We start from the raw sequence: 24,887 nt of genomic DNA on the forward strand, positions 1-24,887 counted from the left end.
TGAAGTACTTATCCACAGTCAGCATGTCACCTACAGTAGATGGCGGTGGACACGCCCCCAGTTTGGAGAAGCAGCAGGAGTCCTGGTGTAGGAAGCTAAGCAATGTACTGCTGTGGACAGAGCCAGCAGCAAAATGTGTTAGCCACCAAATAAGTGTATATATGAAACTATCAGCCTGAAGACTTCCTTTACTGCTTTTCCTTGCTGCCAGACAGCCCTCTCAGACAGTAACCTGCCGTTATATGAGCTAAATATGACTTTTTCTCACTCAACCAAACTCCACTGGCATAATGAGTCATTTTACCCAGCAGAACACGGGAGTTGCTGGTCTTCTACCTCCATTGGTTAGTTTGTGTGTTACAGCTAAATTCCACCAGGCGTGGCTGTGTCGCATTACGGGTGTGTCATGTTACGGGCGCGCCACATCAGCCGGAGCTGATCACAGCCATTCTACACAACACTTGTGATTCCACCAGCAGTACTGCAGCCCGTCCCAGAAGCGGCTCTCCGCTCCCCTCTAAATACGTGCCAAGTCTATTTTTGACGGATGCCACGTCAGTTAGCACAGAGCAGAGTGAACGGGCAGGAAGTTAGACACAGAAAAGGCAGAGAGAATCGGGGTAATTTTCAAAATGAAAGATCCTGTGCAGACTCACGATCATTAAGACAGACAGAAAATACACTATTTAACCACGTAGCCTGCTTATCCATGGTAGAAACACAAAGAGCAAAGAAAGAAGACCTATGTCAAACAATAACACAAACTAACTAAAAGAACAAGACGTGGTAGACCAGCAACATCAGTGCTCTGCAACGTAAAATTACTAATTCCCCAATGGAGTCTGGTTGGTGGCTAAAATATGTTTTGCTGCTGACCGTGTCCAGCGATACTCCTGCTGCTTCTTCAAACCTCATATGAACCCACTTCAGATAATCCACACTATCTGTAACACTGGTGTATTAATGTGCCATACAAGCCAATGTTTAGCAATAATAAAGATATCTAGGTCACTACCCTCTCCAGTATCAATAAACAGATCCAGACTGATCTTACTTTGATTTAGGTGTGCCCAGGGGTGCAACACCCTTGTGGTTTTCAATGCAGCAGTAGTTTTCCATCTGTACTGACTTGACTTTGACAAAACAAAACCTGAAGCTGAAGGGCTGCTACACCAGTACCTACCGAATTTACACGTCTCCTTTGTGCAGCAGGTCAATTAATACACATCCACAAACGTCCGTGCAGCAATACTCGAGCAAATCTATCTGTACATCTCCTGGTCCATCACAATAAGCATACATTGATCTACATGTATTTAAATTCATCAGTAATTTACATGCAAAACAAAGGCTCAGTGGTCGGTCATGGTGCACCTGATAGTCAAAAACCCGCCCAGTTGATTACTTCCTCCTCTACATTCCCCATATTCCACATGCCACCTACTGTGCAAATGAGGGAACTACAACATATTTTCATATACACACACATATAAACAACACCATCCTTCAGACATGTGACGTGGACATGTTCACGTCACTGCAGGAACACTGCAGGAACACTGCAGGAGCACTGCAGGAACACTGCAGGAGCGCAGGGTGTGCACTGGATTGTAAACTGACAGTAACAAGAGTCCTACTGCTCTGAAAATACACACTCTGGAGTAGGAGCTCAGTGACTGATTGTCACTGCCTGCCAAATTCCATTAAGATTTTGCTCAATTTAAAAGCTATAAACATCCAGTCCTTCTTCAAGATTATTAATGATTTCTTACAACTCATAAACAGACACTTGCTCATTTGGCAAGAATTCTGCATTGATTTGAACTAATTAATTAATATGAAACAGGCATTTCTAAGGGGGACACTGTAGCTCTAGAAGCCAGTATTTCAATTTAACATGTTTCCTTGATCTCTGATGATATATGGTCATTTTATGATTTATTACAGTGTTAGAGACAAAATAATGTTATTTGTTCGATGTTTAAATAATAGAGAGGTGTCTATAGTTTTGTTGTTTGTGCACTGGGTGGAGCATTAGGACAAAGGACAGGAAACACAGGTAATATAGGTGAGCTCAAGGTGATGAGCAGCAAGTGTGTGAAGGGAGGAAGCAAACAGTTTTTTGACCGTGTCAGTGTGACAGAGTAGAAGCTTCCTGTTGAAACTGAAATTGTTGAGTGGAACCTCACCTGAGATGAATCGTGGACTGAGCTGTGTTTCACCAGTCCTGAGGTGAGAATGTAGGTCAGGTATGTAAATAGGTCACCACCCTCAAAGAAACACAACACCGTGGACAGTGGTTTATTGTTTTTGCGCAGGACACACGTCCAGACAAGTTCTCCCTGTCCGCCCCTCAGAGCTTTTGACTGAAAGACTCTACATACAGTAAATACATGACAGATTTCTCCTTGAAGCCTCAAAAATTCTGAGGTTTTCCTCATTTTCAGTGATGTTGAGATATGGAGAAATACAGAGCTTTAGGGTGTTTGCGATCAGGTTGGATGCTGTCGGACTGATCCAAACAAAGTAGATCTGTAAGTATTGAAAAGGACAAAGTACATTTTCTAATATCAATACATTGCTGTATTGTTTGAAACCACCTGATGATGCTCTGACCTGCTTGTAGAACCACTCTGCTACACAAAGACTATAGAAACACCTATAAAAACTTCAACATAGAAATACAATCAAAAACAAAAAGGACAGCTGTTGTCATTTTCTGATGTAAATGTATTAAAATCACATCATAAAATTAGATTGAAGTCGATTGTAAGAAGTTCTCCAAGTCTGTTAAATAACTGAGATTTCTTTCTGTCTTCAGAGGCAGTATATATACATGAATTATGTAGTATTTTTCATCCTGATAAAAACAATCTCACTTTCAAAGCTACCTGGAATAATGAATAATTATAATAACATCTTGAGATTTCATTTTGTCTTTCTCCTGCCGTCACCAGTACCACTTTTTGTTTGAATGAAAGAGGGAGAGTTTGCTTGTTCTTGTTAGTGCGTCTGGACGTATTTCTGCTTTTACATCAGTCCCATTTGAGAGGAGCTACTGTGATTGGTTTCTTTCTGTGAGGAACACATCATGTGACCAACTGCATTTTAGAAAAGAAAAAACACCAACAGCTGACTTCAAAGCTGCGCTCAGTCGAAAAGTAACAGCAACCTTCCTAGAAATGTAGTGGAGTCAAAAGTACAATACTTGTCTTTGAAATGTAGTAGAGTGAAAGTCTGAAGTTTCCAAAAAAACAAATACTCAAGTAAAGTACAGATACTCAAAAAATGTACTTAAGTACAGTACTCAAGTAAATGTACTTCGTTACTGTCCACCACTGCTAATAATTGTACCTGTCAGGTAAATGTAGTGCAGTAAAAAAGTTAAGCAGAACTATAAATCAGCATAAAATGGATTCAATTTAAAATTCTACTGAAAGTAAATGTAATTAGTTATATTCCCCCACTGAGAGAAGTTGAGTATGTGGTGTTGGTCCTTTACAAACTTTTAAATTGTTCTGTTTTGTGCAGAAAAGTGGGTAACACAACTTAAAGTAGGTACTTTATACAAACCTGTCAAAGACATTTAACCACAGCATCTCTGAGACATTTACATCTTTCTGTGAGAATTTATGTACAAAAAGTACATTTTACGCCACAAGATGGCAATTTTCACATTTCAAATGTTTTTATTTATTTATTTTTAAATGTTATTTTTTAAATTGGCTTTAGTATGTTCATATTTTTCTTCCATTGAGTCTTAAATTGTAGCATGAAGGGGGGGGGGGGTAAATTAATTGGGGTTTATTTAAAACTTTAGGTTTTTTTTCATAACTTCAGAGTTTGGGTTGGACTCAAAACTCAAACATCTATTGCAGTCTGTTGCCTTGAAAGTTATTTCAGCTGTTTTTTTCTACAAGTGGATCAATAGTTTCCTGTAAACTGAGACATGTCTTCTGCCCTCTGGTGGATCATCAGTGCACTGCAGGCAGCAGCCTCAACATGACTGCCTTCAGGTAGTAAGTTACATGTTTTTGTCCAGAAATCTTTACTAATATTTCAATATTAATAATTACTATATTGAAACAACCTGTAATTATTTTATATTTTGTACCTTATTTCAGAGTAAAACTGAAAATGTCTGTATCAAATAAGATAATTAATCAGTGAACCCCTCAGTCTTTATTCTATTGCATTTAATGATGCAGTCTGCATTATTCCTCCACAATCACATAAATACTGTTAAATAAACTAATTTAAGACTGAAATATTATTTTAATATTTATTCAGAGTGGATCTTGAGATATTTATGTTTTTTTATAAATGTACCCTGCTTCTATTACAATCACTTGGAATGTGCAAACAATTCTAATCATGTAAGCACCTGCTAATAATATCTTTAATTGATTTTCAGTACAACAATCCCTTTGACCCACCTTCATAATCTATATGAAATATTGACCAATTTAGATGATTGGTTTTGCCAACAACAAGGCAAAATGAAAAAAAAGACCCAAACCAACTGAAACATGCCGCATTCTCCAAAAGCAATGAACAATATTTGTTTCTGTTTGCAAAAAAAAAGTTAAAGAGAGAGAGAGAGAAATTTAGAGTGGGAGTATTTAAATATCTATTTAAATATATTTTTTACATATGCAACCAAGAGCAGAAGTATCAAATTACAAATACTCAGATTACTGTAAAGTCAGAAACGGGCCAATGAAAACCTGGACATACAAACAAAAAACAAAATGCACATTTGGATTTGGATGTTAATCATTAATCATTAAGCAATTAAAAATGTATTCATGGATATTTAATCAATAGTCACGGCAGTAATCCGCACCTCAGTTTACATTGTTTTGTCTGATGGAGCCATTTGTAAAATAAGGAAACTTAAACTTAGACTTAAAATCAGAAAAAAAGGACAAGAAATTTGAAAATGAGGAAAAAAACATGCTTTGTATCTTTAATTATTAATGATTAACCAGTTATTAGCGTTTTCAACTATTAGTTAAGGAAAACACAAAATTTGGAACCCTAGTTTGGAGAGGTGACTGACATCAACAGTTAAAAGTAACTAATACTCTATACTTTCTCCGATGGATACTTTATCATTTACATAAGTACATTTCTAACACCAGTATTTTGACTTGTAATTGAGTTTGTAATGTAGTGGTACTTGAGTAGAGATTGTCAGTACTCTCTCCACCAATGTATGCAACCTGCTCTAATTGTGATCACTTGGATGTTTCAACATTTATTAGCAAGTGAGCAGTTGTGATCAATGAATTTTGATAAAATACCAAATATTATACAAAAATATCACATATATATATAATTATATGGGGGGGGGGGGGGGGGGTCAAATGGTCCAATAAATGTATACATTTAAAAAAAAGTTGGATTTTCTGGCATTATTTCACAGGACTGAGGTGGAGTACATCTTGAAGAAAGAATATTTGCAGGTTCTCAGCAGTACACACTTATCTCAGTTCAAAATTCTACGTTTGCCCTCAAGATGTCTGGAATCTAATTTGTCATGACATGTCCTGATGTTTGATTTAAATGACCCCTGGCCTTAATGTTTTTACAGACAATTATTGTAAAAGCAAAGGTTAACCTACTGCTATAGAAATCAGACTTCCCTCCCCCCACCATCTCAGCCAGCATCTTTAACCTCAGCCCCCCCCACCCTCATCGTACCCCTCCTCGTCCTCATCCTCCTCCGCTGGTTGCAAACAACTGCTCATAATGAATTTAAAACCCTCTTGCTGGTGTACACACAGCCTGGAACAGAGCTGCAGGCCATTCTGCAACACTCAGCTCCAGCTCATCCTCTGCACTGTGGTCCCTCCATCCCTCCCTCCCTCCCTCTCTCTCTCCTCCACCCCTTTCTCCCCTTCTTGCATCACATTCCCTCTCCCACATCGTCCTCCCCCACCGGCTCCAGTACGGTGCTGCGTTGCCTTCGTCTTACTTCTTTCTTTTCCTTCAGCCAGCACGTCTCTATGTGACCGCTCACAGGAGCATCAACACTTCACTGGTCATATCTTAACTGGTCAGTAACTGGTGCCGTGCCCCAAATCTGCACTAAATATTAATTCCATGAATATCATATGTCTGCATTCACACTGGAAAAGTGTCAGAACCCAGTCAAGATAAAGATTTCCATATGCAGACTACTTAAATCTCCTTATTCTTTGGTTGGACACCACATGGACCACAATGCAATGCACAAAGGAAATCAAGGAGCTGCTCACAGCTGAGAAATATGAAAACAAACTGTGGTCCTTGAGGCGGGACTGTTTTACCAACTGCTGTTCCCAAGGTCAGAAGGAACTGTCAAAGCTTTAGTTTCTTTTTTTCTTCTTTAATTGGCAGCAGTGTTCCAAGGTTACTGTTAGATTTACATTCATCTGTGCATGGATTGCATCAGTTCATGTCAGTCCAAAACAGTACATTTATTTTTTTATTTATTTTTACATAAATATTCCAACAAAAATATAAATGCCACACTTTTGTTCTTTCTCACATTTTTCATCACTTGAAGTAAAAAATCTAAGACTTTTTCTGTGCACACAAAATGTTTGTCTTTCAAATTTTGCACACAAATGGCTCACGTGCCATCTAACTTCAGTACCAGACCTTTGTCAGGCAAAATTGTTGTTGTTAGTCTGTAGCCAATCACAGTCCCCACATGCAAAATAACAAAAAAACTTCAATATCCAAAACAGAGTTAGAAAAATAAAATACTAACAATCATAAATATATCCTCAAAATGTTTTCATTGAATCCTTGAAGGTTAAAGTGCATTTTCAAAAAAATGTATAAATTACAGAAAAGTTTATAAATGTCCAAAAATTGCAGGTTGCATTTGTAAAGGAGCCTATAGAGATATATTTACATTGTAAGTTAATAACAGCATCAATGAGCATCAAGACCAGATGATGACTGTCACACGAGGCTTACTTCCTGTTGCCAGTACGTGAGTGCAAGTCCTGACTGGCATGTAGATGTGATCAGGAAGGGACTCTTATCAAACGTGAAGTTTGGGGCCGATTGGATCATTTATACTCAAGTTACAGGAACTTCCTGTTTCGTGGCACAACATCAAAACTCAACGGCATGCCACTGCCACACCCTTCAACTATAGCTAAATCTTTTTATAACTTTGATCACAAACTAGTCTGAATGGCACGCACCAATTTTGAAGTCAATCTGATGAACTCTGTAGAAGGAGCTGATTAAAACAACTTCCTGTGTCATGGTGAAATGGCAAAGATCGTTGTGCCACCAGGACAACATGATTGGACGAAATGTTACAGTCTTTACAATGCAGCATTATCAAGGTCTCAAGGCCTGTATGATCACGTTTGACTTGGATATGGTCAACCTGCTCGGAGGAACATGTCAAAGTCTAATGTCATTATATGATCCGAAGTCTGGTGCAAATTGGACCAATCACACTGAAGATATAGCAATTTCCCGTTTCACTGTGAATCAAATCTTGTCGTCATGGTGACATCCTTCAGCAAAATTTTTAAAGAATGTTTTACAGAGGAGTACAGTGGACTGACAGAGAGCTGAACATTCTGATGTCACAGAGAAGTTGACCCATGGTCATATAAGCTCATGGCGAAGGAGGCGGCCCCGCTGTTGGCAACAGCCTCAGTTTTTAAAGATACTGCTGTGAACATAAAATTGTAAATAGTTATCTCTAAACATTGTAAATGTATTTTTTTGCAAATTAACTCCAATTTATAGCTTTACTTCTGAATCTCGACTCATGTATAATTAAATGAAATTAAGGGAAAAGTGAAAAAAACTGATTAAAATCTTCATGAGCATTGGAATATAATTCTAATGAAAATTATTTACATAAATGTCTCATAACCCTATCTTGTGTGACAGTGATGAACTGAGCCCAGCCTCCATGTTGGAGAAGTCAGTGTTTGAGAGCAAGAAAAATTAAAGTAGAAGAGGTTAGCCTCCATTTGTTCCCTCAAAAATATTTAATACAGTTAATTACCTCTTGAACGTACCTGTGTGTCCATCAAAAGCCTCTTTCATAGAGCAGCTGCCTCTGTGGCCGAGGCAGCAGTGAACATATATAGTGACCAAGTCAAACCAAATAACACAAAAGGGGAAAACGATATGGACATCAACTACAACTAATACAAGGCAAAAACTAACTAAAGCCTGAACCCCCGCTCTGACTTGGCAGCACATGGTTTGGTCTGATGAGCTGAGCTTTCAGATTTAAGAGTCTTCAGCCTAGGGTTGGATGGTATACAGGTTCGTACCGAAAACCGGTCTTTATTTTCGTTATGATATGAATTTTTCATATACCGCCATACTGGTGAATAGCCCAAACAACGTCCGGAACGTGGGCTGCGGGAAAGTGTTTCAGTGGGGACCCATTTCACTGCTGCACACCAACACCACAGGTTCGCTTGCTAAAGCGTGTGCACTACGGATGTTCCTGGCAACTGATTTCTCTGTTGATTAAACGCAAAATTTAATTTAGATTAGTCACTAGGAAAACACAAAAGCAATTAAAATTTAGCAGAATTTATTAATTTATAATGTTAAACACTGTCCGAAAAAATACTGTGTGTATTAAGAGCCATTTGAAGATGTTAATCAGTCTACAATCGCCAAATCATACTTTAAATGCCACTGAAATGCGCGCTACTTTGCGCTGTGCAATACAAACCTTACATCTTAATGTACAAGACATGACAACAACTCATTAAACGCTTCACCTTTTCAGACCGAAGAGGGTCACAGTGTCTGCAGGTAAAGGATCCAGAGCTAACGTTAGCTGTCAGCCGGACACAGTGTGGCTAACGTTAGCTGTCAGCCGGACACAGTGTGGCTCACGTTAGCTGTCAGCCGGACACAGTGTGGCTCACGTTAGCAGTGCTAGCAGCAGCAGCAGCTGCAATAATTGTTGACTTTTGTTTTTTTTTGCTTCATATTTCATGACTTTTCCTAATTTGATGGGTACAATTGATTAAGCATAAAATTATCATGATGATGTGTGTCTGTGTGTGACCCATGTGTGACCTAACATCCCCACACCTGCAGTTGCAGAGTTGGTACTTTTGAGTTGATACATGACATGGAGGAGGGGGAACAATATTGACAGGTGTCAGGTTTGTCCCACCAGAAATGATTGTAAGACCAGCATGACCTGTTCACTATGTAAGAAATATGTCTGCAAGGAGCATGAACACACTCTCTGTACATCCTGTGTAAAGTAGAGCAGACTAGAAGCTTGACTGTGAGCATAAAGAACTGTTCCATGTTCTGACTATCTGACTGATGTTCTCATTAGGATTTTCTGTTTCATAAATGGATGAATGTTCAAACATGTAAACCCCCTCACACACACCAAACAAAACAAACAAACAAACAAACAAAAACAAACAAAAAAATCATAAACAAAAAAAAGGATAACAAAAGAGGAGGGGTGAGTGAGACTTTATTGTGACTAACCACAAATATGTTATGAAAAAAAGAGATAAAAATAAGTAAATAAATATGTTTATGAGAGGAAAGGGGGGTCACCAACATCAATCAATATGGTTCATTCTGTGAGAGTCATGAATGTGCACCCCAAATTAGAAAAGATTTGGATGAAAGATTTTCAAGATACACTAACTCTAAAACTGAAAGTTTGACCTGATGGTGGCGCTGCAGGAAAGGTCACATCATATTTTATTACTTGCAGGATTGATTACTGCAATGCTCTTCTTTCTGGTCTCCCTAAAAAGAATATTTTACAACTACAATTACTCCAAAACTCAGCCGCTTGGATGCTGACAAAGACCAGAAAGAGAGCTCACATTACACCGATTTTAAAGTCTCTGCATTGGCTTCCTGTACGTTTTAGAATTGATTTTAAAATTCTTTTATTGGTTTATAAAGCTCTTGTCTTGCCCCTTCTTATTTATCTAACTTGCTTTTACCCTATGAACCCAGCAGAGATATTCTCTTATTGTAAAGCACTTTGTGCTACAATTCCTTTTGTATGAAAAGTGCTATACAAATAAAGTTATTATTATTATTATTATTATTATTATTATTATTATTATTATTATTATTATTATCATCATCACCAAAATCAATAGGGTTCAGACTCTTGTGGTCATTAATGTTGTCAGTAAATTTGAGAAGATTTGGATGAAAACTTTTCAAGATAAATTAATTCTAATTTAAAAGTTTGGCCTGATGGTGGCGCTAGAGGACAGATCAAGGTTTCATTATCAAGGGGTTATTTATGTATTCAACAAATAAACAAAGTGTCTGACACAAAAACTTGGTCAACAATTTTCTGTAAATCATTTTCTGGAGGCAAATATCCCTGGAGTCAGATTGACCCCAAGGGTAAAATGTGTTAGTGATATTTGAGGATGATAGGAGGGTTAAACATAACTCAGGAAACTGTGACTTTTGTGATCAGGAGGAAACTATACAACATGTTAAAATTCATTGTACAAAATATGAATATGGGAACTTATATCAAACCTCAAAGAAATCAAGTTGAATTTGGACATAAGAGATATTTTACAGACGTTCAAGTGAGAAATGCTTCAGTGTTTTTTTTTGTTTGTTTTGTTGTGTTTTTTTAGATTTTTAGTTAGATTCCTGATCCACGCCATAAAACACCAAGAAGAAGAAGACGACACACCTTTTGTTCAACCAGGAAGTGAACCACCCCCAACTACTGCTGTAAGTCAGAGTCAAAGAAACACATGGCTAATATAACAGAAAAGTTTGTTTAACCCCACAGTGTGAGAATGTGTTCACTCCATTTAAACACAGTGAGGATACAAGTAACAAGATTCACATCAAACAAACTGTCATGTGAATAGTTTGGTGTGAATGGCTGTTAGCATGGTTGTTCTCATGTGTGGCTGTTAGCATGACTGTTAGCATGGTTGTTAGCATGTGTGGCTGTTAGCATGTGTGGCTGTTACCATGGCTGTTAGCATGGTTGTTCTCATGTGTGGCTGTTAGCACATGTGGCTGTTAGCATGACTGTTAGCATGGTTGTTGTCATGTGTGGCAGTTAGCATGTGTGGCTGTTAGCATGTGTAGCTGTTAGTATGACTGTTAGCATGGCTGTTGGCATGTGTGGCTGTTAGCATGATTGTTCTCATGTGTGGCTGTTAGCATGACTGTTAGCATTGCTGTTATCATGTGTGGCTGTTAGCATGATTGTTCTCATGTGTGGCTGTTAGCATGACTGTTAGCATGGCTGTTAGCATGTGTGGCTGTTAGTATGATTGTTTTCATGTGTGGCTGTTAGCATGGCTGTTAGCATGTGTGGCTGTTAGCATGATTGTTCTCATGTGTGGCTGTTGTCATCAAACATTTAGCACTCTTTTTAAAGAAACCACTCATACAGAGCAGCAAAATCAGCATCTCCAGCCATGTACAGAAATGTACACCAGAAAAATGTTTGTTTAATTTTTTCCCCTCTCATCAGCTGTAGAGATGTCTGCCATCTCTCATATGTAATGGGACTAAATGGCACTCAGTCTGTGGGGCTCAAGGCACCAAAAATACCTTTGTAAAATTCAACAATAGTGTCTCTTTCCAGAAATCATGACCCAGTTACTCAAGTTTTGGTCTTTCTGCCAGAAAAAAGTAGTCCCTCACAACAAGGCCTGTGGATTATCATATATAAGAGTTAGTTTATTTATTTATAAATACCAATAACATACAAATACTTAAAGAGAGAGTATTTCACTCTTACTGCATACGTAAAATAAAATGCAGATGAATTTCTTTTATACCATAAACAAACAAAAAAATATGGAAAATAAAAATAGGCCTAATAAACAAAAACATTATTAGGCTTAGCCTGGGGACATTAACATAAGTTGTTGACATACAATACAGATACTGACTGATGAAGTGTTTTGTGAAAGTAAATGAATAAATAAATAAATAAATATCTATTTTTTAATATGTCATGATAATTTAAATAACTTTTCATGGACACCTTGGCAGAGTACCAGGGGCACCTGGGGGTCCCTGTTCCACTATTTGGGAAACACTGGCACAGTAGGTGATGCCAGTGGGAGAAGAGTTGGGGAGAAAGGGATGCACATTATTGTTAATAAAATCTTTTTTACATTTTTGGAAATTATAAACAGGAACTTAGACTCTTGGATCACCTTTAACAAGTAGCAAGACCAGTCAGCTCCAGTTTCTGGCAGTTAATTAGCTCATTATGTTAATTATTCAAATTGCACAACAGACAACTCTCAGCAGCCAAGTTGAATTTCATCCACTAGGCCTTCAGATGATATGTCAATCATATAATAGGAAACAACATCGCTGGGTTGCTTTTTCTGTTGTTGTTTTTTTCCAGACATATTTTGATTTTTTTCGAATAGAACAACCGTCAGACGACAATTTGTTGGACCTCCTGTAGTAAGGAGGAACAAACCCACCCCACCCCACCAGTTTCATGATACCCAGCATGCCTCACTGGGCTGATTCATCATCTCATACCTGGATGGTTTCTGAACGCCCACAATGAGCAACATCCAACAGTTCCTTGGAAGAAGCCAAGACATGCACACACACACACACACACACACACACACACACACACACACACACACAGAGTGTTGGGTTAGGCTCATATGATCACACAGGCAAAACTCCCACACACTGATGTATTGATGTACTGTTTGCTTTTTCACAACAGTGACCAATGTGGGTTGAACTGTGGGCCATTTTTTCTTGGTTTGTCACATACTGCGGTCAGTGAACACATCTGAGTTTACTTTGCTCACTTTACCTTAAAAAACAGCAAAACTCTATATGCATTAATGTATTAATGTGTGTATTTCAGAGTGACGTTTCTAAAAAAAAAAAAATAATCCAGTCGAATTATTTGGGAAAAATGTTCTTTTTGGGAGAAATGTTTCACCATATATGTCCTAAAAAAATTGTAGCTACTTGTTCAGTATGAGCTGAATGAGATTGTAAGATATTTATGAAATGTTTTGGTACTTTTAATGCATTCATAGATTAACTTTTGGTTAAATTAATTGATTAAATTTTGGTCTTAATTTATGCTGGAAAATATATTTTAAAAGATCAAACTCAGCATAGTTGTAGTGAGCAGCCATAAATGTTGGAGTTCTCTTAATGCTGATCAAAATACACATTTTTAAACCATAATTCTTACTTAGCTTTAATTTAGAAGAGCTACAGAGTCGACATGTTATGGTTGAAGCACATCTGAGAGCAATATTATTTAATGAATTTATCAAAAAATTTTACCGGTGCTTGAGCAGTATTCCCATCTGTTTTAAACCAGGAAGTGAGACAGGGGTCCTTTGGGTATAGCTAACCTTTTTCTGCCTGATTTAATCATGTTTTTGTAAATGTCTATTACAGGTAATATTGGTTTTATATTTTAAAGGCTTTTAACACATTTTTTAATTGTTTGAAGTTGTGAATTCTTGTCTGGGACAAGGATGTATTCTGACAAAAAATAAAAGTATAAAATAAAGCAAACCAAAGTCTTTCACAAATTTGTCGTGTGTGTGTGTGTGTGTGTGTGTGTGTGTGTGTGTGTGTGTGTGTGTGTGTGTGTGTGTGTGTGTGTGTGTGTGTGTGTGTGTTGGAGGAGGTGGTAGGACATAATTTGTAGGACATAATTTGGTACAGGTGAGAGGAAAAAAAACATTTTCAGGTGACAGAAAAGTATTGCCAGGTGATTTGTTTGGGTTTTTTAAAAAAAATGTTTTTGTCAGAATCAAAACAAAGTGTAGTTTTAAGTGTTTGTTGTTGTTATACTCATTTTCAGGTACAGGTATAACTTGCTAACACACAGTAAAATGGTTGAAAGTCACCTGGAAGAGTACGTGGATGTTTTTAGTCCTGGTTAGATCACGGGACAGCGGTGCACACTTCACCCTTTTGTAGCCAGAATGAGTGTTGAGTACAACAAACTGTTTCCACTGATGCAAAAACTGGCAATTTGGAAAAATGATCCTGGCAAAACCTCTTTTTTTTCACTTGTTGTTAAGTCATAAACACAAGAGCTAAAAAGATATAGATCACATTTAGACGATGGAACACATTTGGAACATTTTATTCTCGTACTTCCTTCCTCATAAACATTTTTGTATTGTCGTAGGTTTGGTTCTATTACTGGTTCGTCATTTTTTCCTTCCTGTCATCACTTGGTCATGATGAGGAAAGAGACGCAATAGAAAACACATGCAGCTATCTTGCTGCTGGTAAACAAGTGTGTCATCAGATTACAGAAATCTCATGTGTTTACCAGAAAATGAAAGGTGAGACAAGGAAAGTCACCTTACATGTCAGAAAAAAATCTCACACGTCAAACACCCCCTCTTACCCAGCAGACTCCATTTCTATTCATTTTCCTACATCATGGGGGTTTTATGTGTGTGTGTAGACCTACCTTTGGGAATATCAATCAAACTGGCACTGGATTGTTTTGATTAAAGGATAAATTTGTAATATATTTACTGTATAAAATCATAAAATGACCATGATATGCGATCAGGGATCATGGAAACATGTTAAGTTGAAATACTTACTTCTCTGACAGCGCTCCAGCTGCAGTGTCCCCTTTTGAAATGTTTATTCTGGACTAGAATAACTGTTTCATGTTAATTAGACATCAAATTAAAGCCGAATGTTTATGTGTCTGTTTATGAGTTGTAAGAAATCATTAATAACCTTGTACAGGGTGTAGATGTTTATAACAGTTAAATTGAGCAAAATGTGAATGGAGTTTGGCAGACATTAACACAGGCAGTGACCTCAAAATCCAGTCTGTATTTTCAGAGCAGTGGCTTTTTGTTTTGAGGATAATGGATTTAACTTTACATTGATAGAAAAATTACAGTTCTAAACAGCTAATCAACTTACAGCGGAGGACTCAAGGAAGGAGATGGCAGGAACTTTCTATTTTGACCGCTGAAATCATTTTGCACATATTGGTCCTTTAATTGTTGACTGGGCAGAACATTTATACTCATGTTGTCTATATTTTGTGGTTATTACAGTGGAAACACTACTGCTTTTGTCCACGGGGGCCTCCAAAATCAAGAAAATATTGAAGTTGTTGTAGTAGCTTTAGGTAACATCATGACTACAGTGTGCTTTTTTTCACGGTTACAACTGCCCCCACCAAGGGGGCAACTGTAATACTCTTGACTTCTTGCATTAAGTTTAATTTTACAGTTTTGTCCTTATTGGTGAAAATATATTAACTGTATAACTGATTAATGCACATATATGGTTCAGATATCAAAAGATGACCAGTGTATTTCAAATAGTCTGTAAATTCTTAAGGAAAATGTAAAAATGTTACGATTGCCCCTAGTCTCCCCCATACTTGTCTACAAGGCAACATAAATTAACACTAATCCATTTAAATGTCAGCACTAATTTCCATAAATTCAGCACAAAATGATTTAATGTCACTTCAAATAGCACTGACATGTTGACAGTAGTGACATCGGCTGTGTGATCCACAGTAAGTTTATACCTGACAGGTGTAAAGTGATGACAATCAAATGTTCTCATGAGACATAAATTCCGACACCTGAACAGTTGAAAGTTTCCGTTGCAACTCGCTCATGTCATACTATGATAGAAATGTTTGAGAACAGCCCTGCGTGGCTCCGGTGCAGTCTGTTTCTGAGCTTAGAGGGACACCTGGTGGTGACAGAGACCCCCACACAGTAAATCTAAAAGGAATATTCCACATGCGCTAACAAGACATGGATTAACCAACTCTCTGGAGACTGTAGGCCTTTTTTCTCAAGGATGGCTGAATTCATGCAATTATGTGCAGCTCTTTCATGTAAATAACGTACATATTTTAATAACATTTTCCACATGTTAATGTCAATTTTCTATTTCCTATCTGTACTTCTTGACTTGAAGTACTCGCTCTTTGTCTTTTTTATATTTTGCCACTTACTAAATTTATTGTTATGCACCAAATCGCTGAGGCAAATTCCTCCTGTGTGTCAGCCTACTTGATAATAAACCTGATCCTGATTACAGTTTATGTGAATTTTACATTACATTTGCACCTTCAGTATATTTATATTACATATGTAGTAAATTTGAATTCTTCACCACACATTGTCTTATCCTTACATGTGCATTTATCCTTACATTACTCTTTATCGCTGTAATTATTGTGAACTATGTATTTCACATATTTTTTGATTTGTATATCATTTGAATTTGAAATGAAACGTCCACAACCCAAAGAATTTTACAGAATTTTACATTTTTACTGTCATAAAGAAGTAAAGAGACCAGCAAACAATCACATTTATCAATCGATTATAAAAATAGTTGACGATTAATAAAATAGTCATAAATGATTAAATGTTGCAGCTGTAGTGTGAGCCTCTGTGGCAATAAACATGATTCATGTGAAATTTCCTCACATTTGAACACCCATTATATTTGTATTATACAGCACCAGTGAAAAGTTTGAACACATCAGTGTTTTTTTCTTTATTTTTCTACATTGTAGATTAATACTGGAGGCATCTAAACTATGAAATATAGAATTATGTTGTAAGCAAAAAGTGTGAAAACAGCAAAATATATTTTTACTTTTTAAGAATGTAAAATATGAAAGACACTTTTGCACTTTGATATTTTAGATCCTTCAAAGTAGTCATCTTTTTCTTTGCTTGACAGCTTTGCAGACTGTTGATGTAATCAGAACAATTTCTTATAAGAAGGAAAGAAAAAACATTGAATGTGAAGTGTGTCCAAACCTTTGACTGGTACTGTGTATAAATTTCAAATTTAAATACTTCTCCAAACATTCTCTCATCCTTAGCTGTGCTTTTCTCCTACATTACTCTTGATATCAGTTTAATTATCATGTGAATTACGTTTTTCACATATTTTCAATGTGTTTAGTTTCCTCAGTTTCACTGTTAGTGTGATTCTAAATGGACTTCACACATTTTCTCTCAACATGTTCTGGTATTTAGCTGAAGTTTGCTCTTGTATTTGCTCTGTGCGTATTTATTTGTCATTTCATTGGACTGTTATTTAGCCCACTTGAAGACCTGAGGTTCATCTTATGTTCATGTTACAGACCCGGATATGGAACTAAAAATGGTTGGATGGAGGGCTGCAATTAATGATTATTGTCATTGCTGATTTTCTCGATTAGTTGTTTGATCTGTAAAATGTGAATGCAGAAATATTGATCAGTGTCTCCCAGAGGACATGATGACGTCCTCAAATCATCCACAACCTAAAGATACTCAGTTTACTGTCATAAAGGAGTGAAGAAACCGGAAAATGTTGACATTTAAGCTGAAATCAGAGAATTTTAAAATAAATTCATACCCATTAATTGTTGCAGCTATTCAAGTGAAACTTCCTCACATTTGTACATCCCTTATATTTCTATATTTATTGTAAATGTTAATTCTTCTCTTAACATTCTCTTGTCCTTAACTGTGTTTTTGTCCTGAACTACTCTTGATATCATATGAACTATGTATTTCACATATTTCCAATTTGTACCCATCATTAATGATTCTAATTTGAATTCACACATTTTCACTGAACATGATCTGCTATTATTTCAAGCGTTGTTTAATTTGTTCAGCACCTCATATTTGCTCTGTATTTATCTGCTTTATGGGTTTTTATTTGCCATTTTTTGGACTGTTATGTCAGCCATTTGGGAACACTTGTTTCATATTTTGTTCTCATTATTATATCATTTTTACAGACCCCGATATGAAACAAAAGATGGATGGATTTCTATGTGATTAGTTGTTTGCTCAGAAAAGAAAGTCTACATTGATGCCTTTAAATTTTTTGTTTTGGTCACAACCCAAAGATATACAGTTTACTATCATAAACAAGTAAAGAGGTGGAAGGAGCTGGAATCAGAGGATTATATTTCTTAAAAATGACTCAAATCAATTACTAAATTATATAAATAGTTGATTAATATAATTTAATTGTTTATTATCATCTGATTTAAAATGTTTAAATTAATGTGTTTTAGTGAAGAACTTTATTGAACAACACTGGAAAATCCGATTATAAATCTAATATCAGCATAACAATCTTTTTTTTTTTTTTTTTTTTTACATTGCATGTGTATCAAACAAACAACAAACAAGAGAGCAGACTGCATGGATCAATACATTTAACAGCATTCTCTGTCAGCCCAGTACTTCTTTATTCTGATAGTTCACTTGCATCTCTCTCCTCCTCCTGCAAGTATTGTGTGATATTGCCTCATGCACTTGAAAGGCCTACGACTGCTAGGAGAGATACCAAGAGATTTCACACACACACACACACGCTCAAAAACAGACACACACACACACACACCCTCCACGAGCTGGGAGATGAGATAGGCAACTCGTGTTGTCTGTTGACTGCCGGAGCTTGATACGGGCTCCAGTCGGGCCCCGGGGCTCGACCGCCGAAATATTGGGGGGAAAAAAATAACATGAGAGGAGCCTATTAGTGTTTCTGTAAACATATTTCCTGATTGTGTGTCTGTTTGCGCGAGCTGACTCAATCCTGAGCTCCTGACTCTGGAGGGCTTGTTTTTGTTGCAGGATGCTCAGGTGTCAATCAAAGCCCGCCTTGATGTGCTGCCGTCCAGCGGTGAATCCTGGGAAAATCACCTGGACTCTTGACTGCATTGCAGCCAAAAAAGAGGGCTGGAACCGGCAGCAGTTACGGGGCAGGGCGCGGAGTGGGTGGGGAGGGGCAGAGTGGGTTTATTCTGAATCTGTCTCTATCTCTTAATCCCACCCTCTTCTTCTTCTTCCTACCCTCTGTGTGCACTTCATGAGCTTTGGACAGCTGTTGCGAGCGAATGGCTGCAGGATGAATGCAGAATGAGCAGCATGCAGTGAAAAACAGTCCAAAGGCAGAGATCAATGATACTACATAACTGGTTTATTTGGCTGTAATTTACCTGATGTAGAATTTCCTGACATTGACATCGATTTGTTATTAAAAGGACCTGAATTTCAGATACATCAAATTGATCAATTGAAAACAAAATTCCCATGAAGTCGTACCGTTACCCAACAACGATTTATTGTTGCGTCAACAGGTGATTGTTTGTTCGCAAAATACAGCCGAGAGAAGAAGAAGAAGAGAAAAGGAAAGAAGCCAGTGAATGTTTCTGTGTTTCTCAGAGCAGAAAACCAAAACCTGAGCATGAATCACACTGGCGGCGGCGGCGGCATAGAAGGAGGAGGAGGAGGAGGAAGAGGGGGAGGGAGGAGGAAGGAGAGGGAAGGGGAGAGAAACTCAGAGAAAAAGTCGCCAGCTGATGAGAAGGAGAAAGTCAACTCAGTTAAACTGACGCAGGTGGAGATCTTGAAGCCATGCAGTTAACAGAATATTGCCTTCAAATAACACTCGCACATGCTTTTTTTCCAAAATCAAACATGCATTGGGTATTTCAGTGGGGTAAAGAAGTGTAAATACTCAACATTTTTAGCAATACAAATTCTCTAAATGTTTCTGATAATGAATATTTGTAGAGCATGTTACACACTTTTTCCAGCAATCCCTTTATTCAGTTGATTGTTTCGAAGCAAAATGATAAATGAACATTATTAAGTAAAAATAAAACATATAAAATAAAATATATATTTAATATGGATCTGCCTCGATGCTGCCGATGTGTGTCACAAAAACCACAAGCAAATTCAATCACTACTACTAATTCAGAGAGCATTTTGTAAACGATCAATCATTGCAAGCGCAAACTCAGTCATCACAAGGCTGTGAGTGCAGTTCGGATCACAGTGGTCACGGACAAGTTCAGCATCTCCTCTAGAAGCCACCTCGCTAAGGCTTGTTATAGTTTAGTCACACATTTGGAAACTTCTCCATCGCTTTTTCATTTTTTAGGAAAAGTGTGTTTTTGTTCGGCCATCCTCTTGAAACAATTTTTTTTTTTTTTTTTAGAAAAGAACTACCAAAATCATGCAACTACCACTTTCATTTTCGTGAGACAAAAACCAGTTGGTGCTCTTGACTTGATTTTTTCTCTTGGTGCTGGTTGGGAGGTTTTGGAAGGTGAGGTCAGCGTGGGCGTTGTTTTTTAAATTTCTTAATTTTTTTTTTTTTTTTTTTTTTTTAGGCACTGCCATCCTGTTTGAGCCGCTGACTGCGAGCCTTGTAGACCTCGATCAGTAAATCTTTGACATACTGGATCTCTCGCTCCACCGACTCCGCCTTGTCACGAAGCTCCCGGTTCTGCCCCTCGAGGCCGTGCAGCTCCTCCTCCAGAGAGTCCAGCTCCGCCCTCTTACGCAGCCTGTACCTGCAGGAGAAGAAACAACAGAAACGCCTTCGGTTGGTTTGACAGATTGTTTTTCCTGTTTTTTTTTGCTGCCTTGCATCTTTATTAATGAGCCAAGCGAGCGTGACCTTTGAGCTACATCGGCAGGATTACTCACACGGCTCAGACAGCACCTCCCCTAAGATCACCACTTATCAATTTCTCCTTTTTCCAACTTTTTTCCAGCATCATTCACAGACTTTTTCTCCCCCATTTTACACAGACACGAATACTTGAAACTCCCACACAGACAGAGCAGACTTATAGAAATGATTGGGGTTAGGTGGGGCTGAATTTGGCAGGCAGAGAGGGACTTTCCATCTCCCTCCTCCACTCTGCAGGACATTTAAAGCACTGGGGTGGCTGCCTTCTGCAACACTGCTGCTGCCATGTTAAAGTTCTAAAGCCAAACAAGTATTCAGGTACAGGCTTGCAAATCTTGTGTATTTTCCTTAACAAATAATTGAAAACCCCAACAAGAAATCATTCCTCACTAATTAATAAGATCCAAAATATATTTTTTTTCTTTTTTTTACCTAATTTTCAGTTTTCCTGTTTTTTTTTTTGTTTTTTTTTTACTTTTTAGCCAGTTTCTTTTTCTAATTTTCCTGGGTTTTTTGGGTTGGTTTTTTTTTTGCCAGTTTCTTTCTAATTTTTTCTAACTTTCATTGTACTCGTTTTTTTCTTTCCTTGTCAATGTTTTCTTGTTTTTTTGTCAATTTTTTATTTTTTTTCTCCCATTTTCATTGTTTTCTTGCTTTCGCTTAGTTTTTCTGTCACTTCTTTTTTCTCATTTTAAGTCAAAGTTTCAATATTTAACAAATGGCTCAGCCTGACAAAATCAAATGTGGCACAGTTCATTTTTACTCAGTTAAATTCTTAACAGTGATTACTTGATTAATCATTAATATCACTATTCAGGTACCAAAACTTGATGGATAAGCTAAAAAAATAATCATCAGTGAGGATCCACTGCAACATGGAATGAATTAAAAAACAACCTGACTTCGCTGTGACTATTTTTCACTTTACTTTGGACCACAACACAGATTTTTCTGAAGGTTTCAGAAGAGGAAGGCATGTAAATGTAAAGTGTCAATTACCTGTGAGCAGCAGTTTTGTTCTGGTCTCTCTTCTTCTGCTTCCTCTCTCCGCTGCCGGACTCCAGGGACGCGCCGCCCATCACCAGAGCTGGTTTGACAGAGCAGGGCTCATCCTTTAGCCTCTGGGTGGGGCGGTGGATGGGGGCGCCCAGCAGCGTGCCCTCGCCCTCCCCTCTGGACAGACATTCGTAGCTTTGGTCTGCAAGGCATTCTGGATAGAGGTAGTGGCCATGTTGGGGCTCAACAGCCTGTGCTTGTGACGGCTGCTCTAGGTCACCTATAAAGCTATGGTAAGGCTCTGTGCTGGCCATGGACTGGTGGAAGTAGCCGTCACCGGCCACCATTGTCTCTTGGGGAATCCCCCCGGAAAGTCCTCCATCTTTGCTGCAGTGCAAGACCTCAAGCCCCGTGCTGTCGTAACTTACGTTGACCTTCACATTGTGCATCAACTGTCCGTCTCGCTTGTGGTGGCTGTCGTACGAGCCGCCCAGACAAAAACCTCGCGCAATCTCTTCACTGCAAAACATTCCCTCTGAAAAACAATAACTCTCCTCTTCCTTCAACGATAAAGCACATTCTCTCACCTTCTTAACGCTGCCGAGGCTGTTCTTGCTCACTGTCTTCAGCGTGGAGTAGTGGTTCACAGACAACTCTGTGCTTCCTGAGTAACTTCCCCTGGAGCCCCACGTATCAAGTCCAACTTCGTCGCCCACCTTCACCGCCTCGCTGATCAGCCTGCGCCCATTGTTGTGGTGGTAGCGGTGGTGGTAGTTGTATGGAGCGGGTCGCGCTATTTTGGTTCTGCCGATGGGACCGCCACAGAAGCTGGCCAGGTCCAGTTCCCCTGTTGCCAAGGTAACAACCACAGGGCTGGTTTCTGATTGGCTGGTCCCATATGAGCCATAGGGTAACTGGTAATAAGACTGGGAGCCCATGGCTTGGGCGCCCTTGTCACATTTTGAGGATTTCTCCAACTTGGTTGTCGTGGATGTGGACTCGGAGCGGAAGTAGTCCTCCAGCTGAGCCAGCTCCTCCTGCAGTAGAGAGGTCATGACCTCCAGATCCGAGGGCACCTTGACATCTTGTTCTAACGGCGAGGGCGGAAGGGATGAGCTGGGAGAAGACTCGGTCGTCGACACAAATGAAGACAAATCAACTTTTTCCGTCATCCAATCTGAGTGACCATCACCTATAAAAATTCAAAATAATAATCACAGAATCAGTAAAGCAATCCATTTTTTTCATTCAGCTTGTTTGTGTAGAACATCTGAAATAAAAACTACAAATTCAGGAAGAAAATCTTAAATCACGCAAAGTAGAGAGGATAAATAAAAAAAAATCAGTTAAAAATCAAGCAATACATCCGACAAATCCAAGTGAACAACTAACCGATCATCTGAAAATGATTGAACAGCATCGTCTGCATTCGATAAATATCCACTTAGCTGTACTCACTGTACGACATTAGCCCCGTGCTGCACTGCGGCTCCGACCTCGGGATGTGGAAAAATAAAAAAGCGTCTTGGCAAAACTCACCAATTAAGTGCTGCCTCTCCGCTGGCTCCGCCCCCGACCCCGGCCGTGATTGGCTGCGGCTAGCCTGTCGGAGAGGGGGAGCGCCGAGCTCGCCTGTGGAAATGGGAGGAATTTTCCTGCGAAGGATCGATGCCGCCATTGTGTCGTCTGCTTCGATTAAATTGTTCAAAAGCACAAACCGTACGCTGGGTGGATGAGAGAGTTGTGGAAACACCTGAAGACCTGTACAAAGGAAATTAGGAAAATAAAATAATGTAACAATTTTTAATCTAGCCTTTAAACACCCAATTTCAGCCAATAAAGCAATTAATACTCCTCCAAAATGTTTTAAAAATCATTATAATTAATATTTCAAAATAAAACAACAAAAGCAAATTTACTTTAGAGATTTATGAAGTTCAAATTAAGTCAACTCATTTTTCATTTTTCTATTCACCTGTCACCTCATGCTGTGAAGCAATTATTGATTTCTGTCAACTCAATACAATAATTAAGCAATAACGTGCATAAAACAGTAACTTAACACACTTTGAGAAACAATGAAGCATAAGAAAATAAAAACTAAAGTATTTTTAAAAAATTCAATACTAATAACATAATTATAGACTATTGTACATAATATACAGAGTTATTTACAGAGTGTGAATCTTACACTGTAGAACTAATTTGTTGCGCACTTAAAATTGTATCAAGAAACAGAAAGCAAATCAATTTGACATGTTTTTCACAATAAAAGTACTAACTTTGACATGTTTACTTTAAAACCGTAACAATGGTGAAAAAAGACACAAATTAAAGTTGAATTCTCCGTACACTGTTGCATTAATTCAAACTGTCTTAACTCGTTTGTTAACTAAAAGGCGAAATGATTCTCCGAACTTTCCACAAAGCTATAAGCAGTTTGTACTCACCCCATAGTTTCTGAATGTTCTTGTAAAGTGCGTTGCGGAAGCAAAGCACACGAAGCTTTATGGTGAAGACGACGACAGTCACAGTTTAAAAAGCCATATTTTCCCTTTTACAAGTCAGGGACTCTTCATCAAGTGCTATTTCGACGAACAGACTTGCAGACAGAAAGTTTTTAAATCCGCTACTTCTGCAACTCCTAATGCCCGGACCTGAGCACGGCGGACGAGATCACTCCGCGGTTTTTTACAGAGTTCACCCGGCCGTTACGTCATGAACCTGGGGACTTTCCCATTATCCAGAGACCACACAGTGTTTGTGTGAGCAGCAGACACACACTCATATAACCTCTCCTGGTTACAGTCACTGTACTAACATACTCTCATTTATACTGTGTTTAAACTGAATTTAATTTTATTATTTTATTTTATTTCCATTCATTTTAATTCTTTCTTGGAATAATGGTAAAAATACCAAATTACACAAATATAAAATTCCATATTTACCCTGTTCTATTTTTTTGCAAGCCGAAAAAAGTATTAATAAAAGGTATAATTTTATTAATATAACTTTGACTGGGAAAAACTGGGGAGAAAAGTCAGTGCTTAAAAACACAGACTTAAAGTCTAACAAACAGTCTAATCAAACTCAGAATAATAAAAAAAACATGTTGAAGAAATTATTAAACCCGTAAACACACTTATAAACAGGCACAGCGCAGAAGATTGAGGTATAATTCAGCAGACGGTGTTGCCGGCTCTAGTTTCCGCGGCGCCGTAGCGGAAGGACACCGTGTTGCAGTTGGAAGGTGTAACTTTAGTTGCAGCCCTGTTGCATCAGATCCGCAGGGGATTCGCTGAACGCTGTAACAATGTGGCCACACCATTGGTTTATCTGGGGGAACTTTTTTATTTCTATTGGCCTGCTATCACTCTTTTACACTGATTACT

The 24,887-nt window shown here is 38.2% G+C and overlaps 1 protein-coding gene across 1 annotated transcript; it reads right to left on the bottom strand.

Annotated features, from left to right (window-relative positions):
* Window positions 1-18,968: 18,968 nt before the first annotated feature.
* atf5b (activating transcription factor 5b) lies at window positions 18,969-24,166 on the bottom strand. Its single transcript, XM_084716842.1, has 4 exons — window positions 23,943-24,166; window positions 23,032-23,253; window positions 21,496-22,684; window positions 18,969-20,374 (listed from the first exon to the last, which is right to left on the bottom strand). The coding sequence occupies exons 2-4, from the start codon at window positions 23,168-23,170 to the stop codon at window positions 20,188-20,190; spliced, it is 1,515 nt and encodes a 504-aa protein (XP_084572968.1). The 5' UTR covers window positions 23,171-23,253; window positions 23,943-24,166; the 3' UTR covers window positions 18,969-20,187.
* Between the last annotated feature and the right edge of the window lie 721 nt (window positions 24,167-24,887).

Source organism: Lutjanus erythropterus, chromosome 4, assembly GCF_056507025.1.
Source record: "Lutjanus erythropterus isolate fLutEry1 chromosome 4, fLutEry1.hap2, whole genome shotgun sequence".
Classification (NCBI taxonomy): Eukaryota; Metazoa; Chordata; class Actinopteri; order Lutjaniformes; family Lutjanidae; genus Lutjanus; species Lutjanus erythropterus.

Excerpts from the sequence above, each read along its gene's own strand:
- atf5b (XM_084716842.1), bottom strand. The coding sequence starts at position 23,170 with ATGGCGGCATCGATCCTTCGCAGGAAAATTCCTCCCATTTCCACAGGC. Across the intron at positions 22,685-23,031 it reads GGAGAGGCAGCACTTAATTG|GTGATGGTCACTCAGATTGG; the intron begins GTGAGTTTTGCC and ends GAATTTTTATAG. Across the intron at positions 20,375-21,495 it reads AACAAAACTGCTGCTCACAG|GTACAGGCTGCGTAAGAGGG; the intron begins GTAATTGACACT and ends CTTCTCCTGCAG.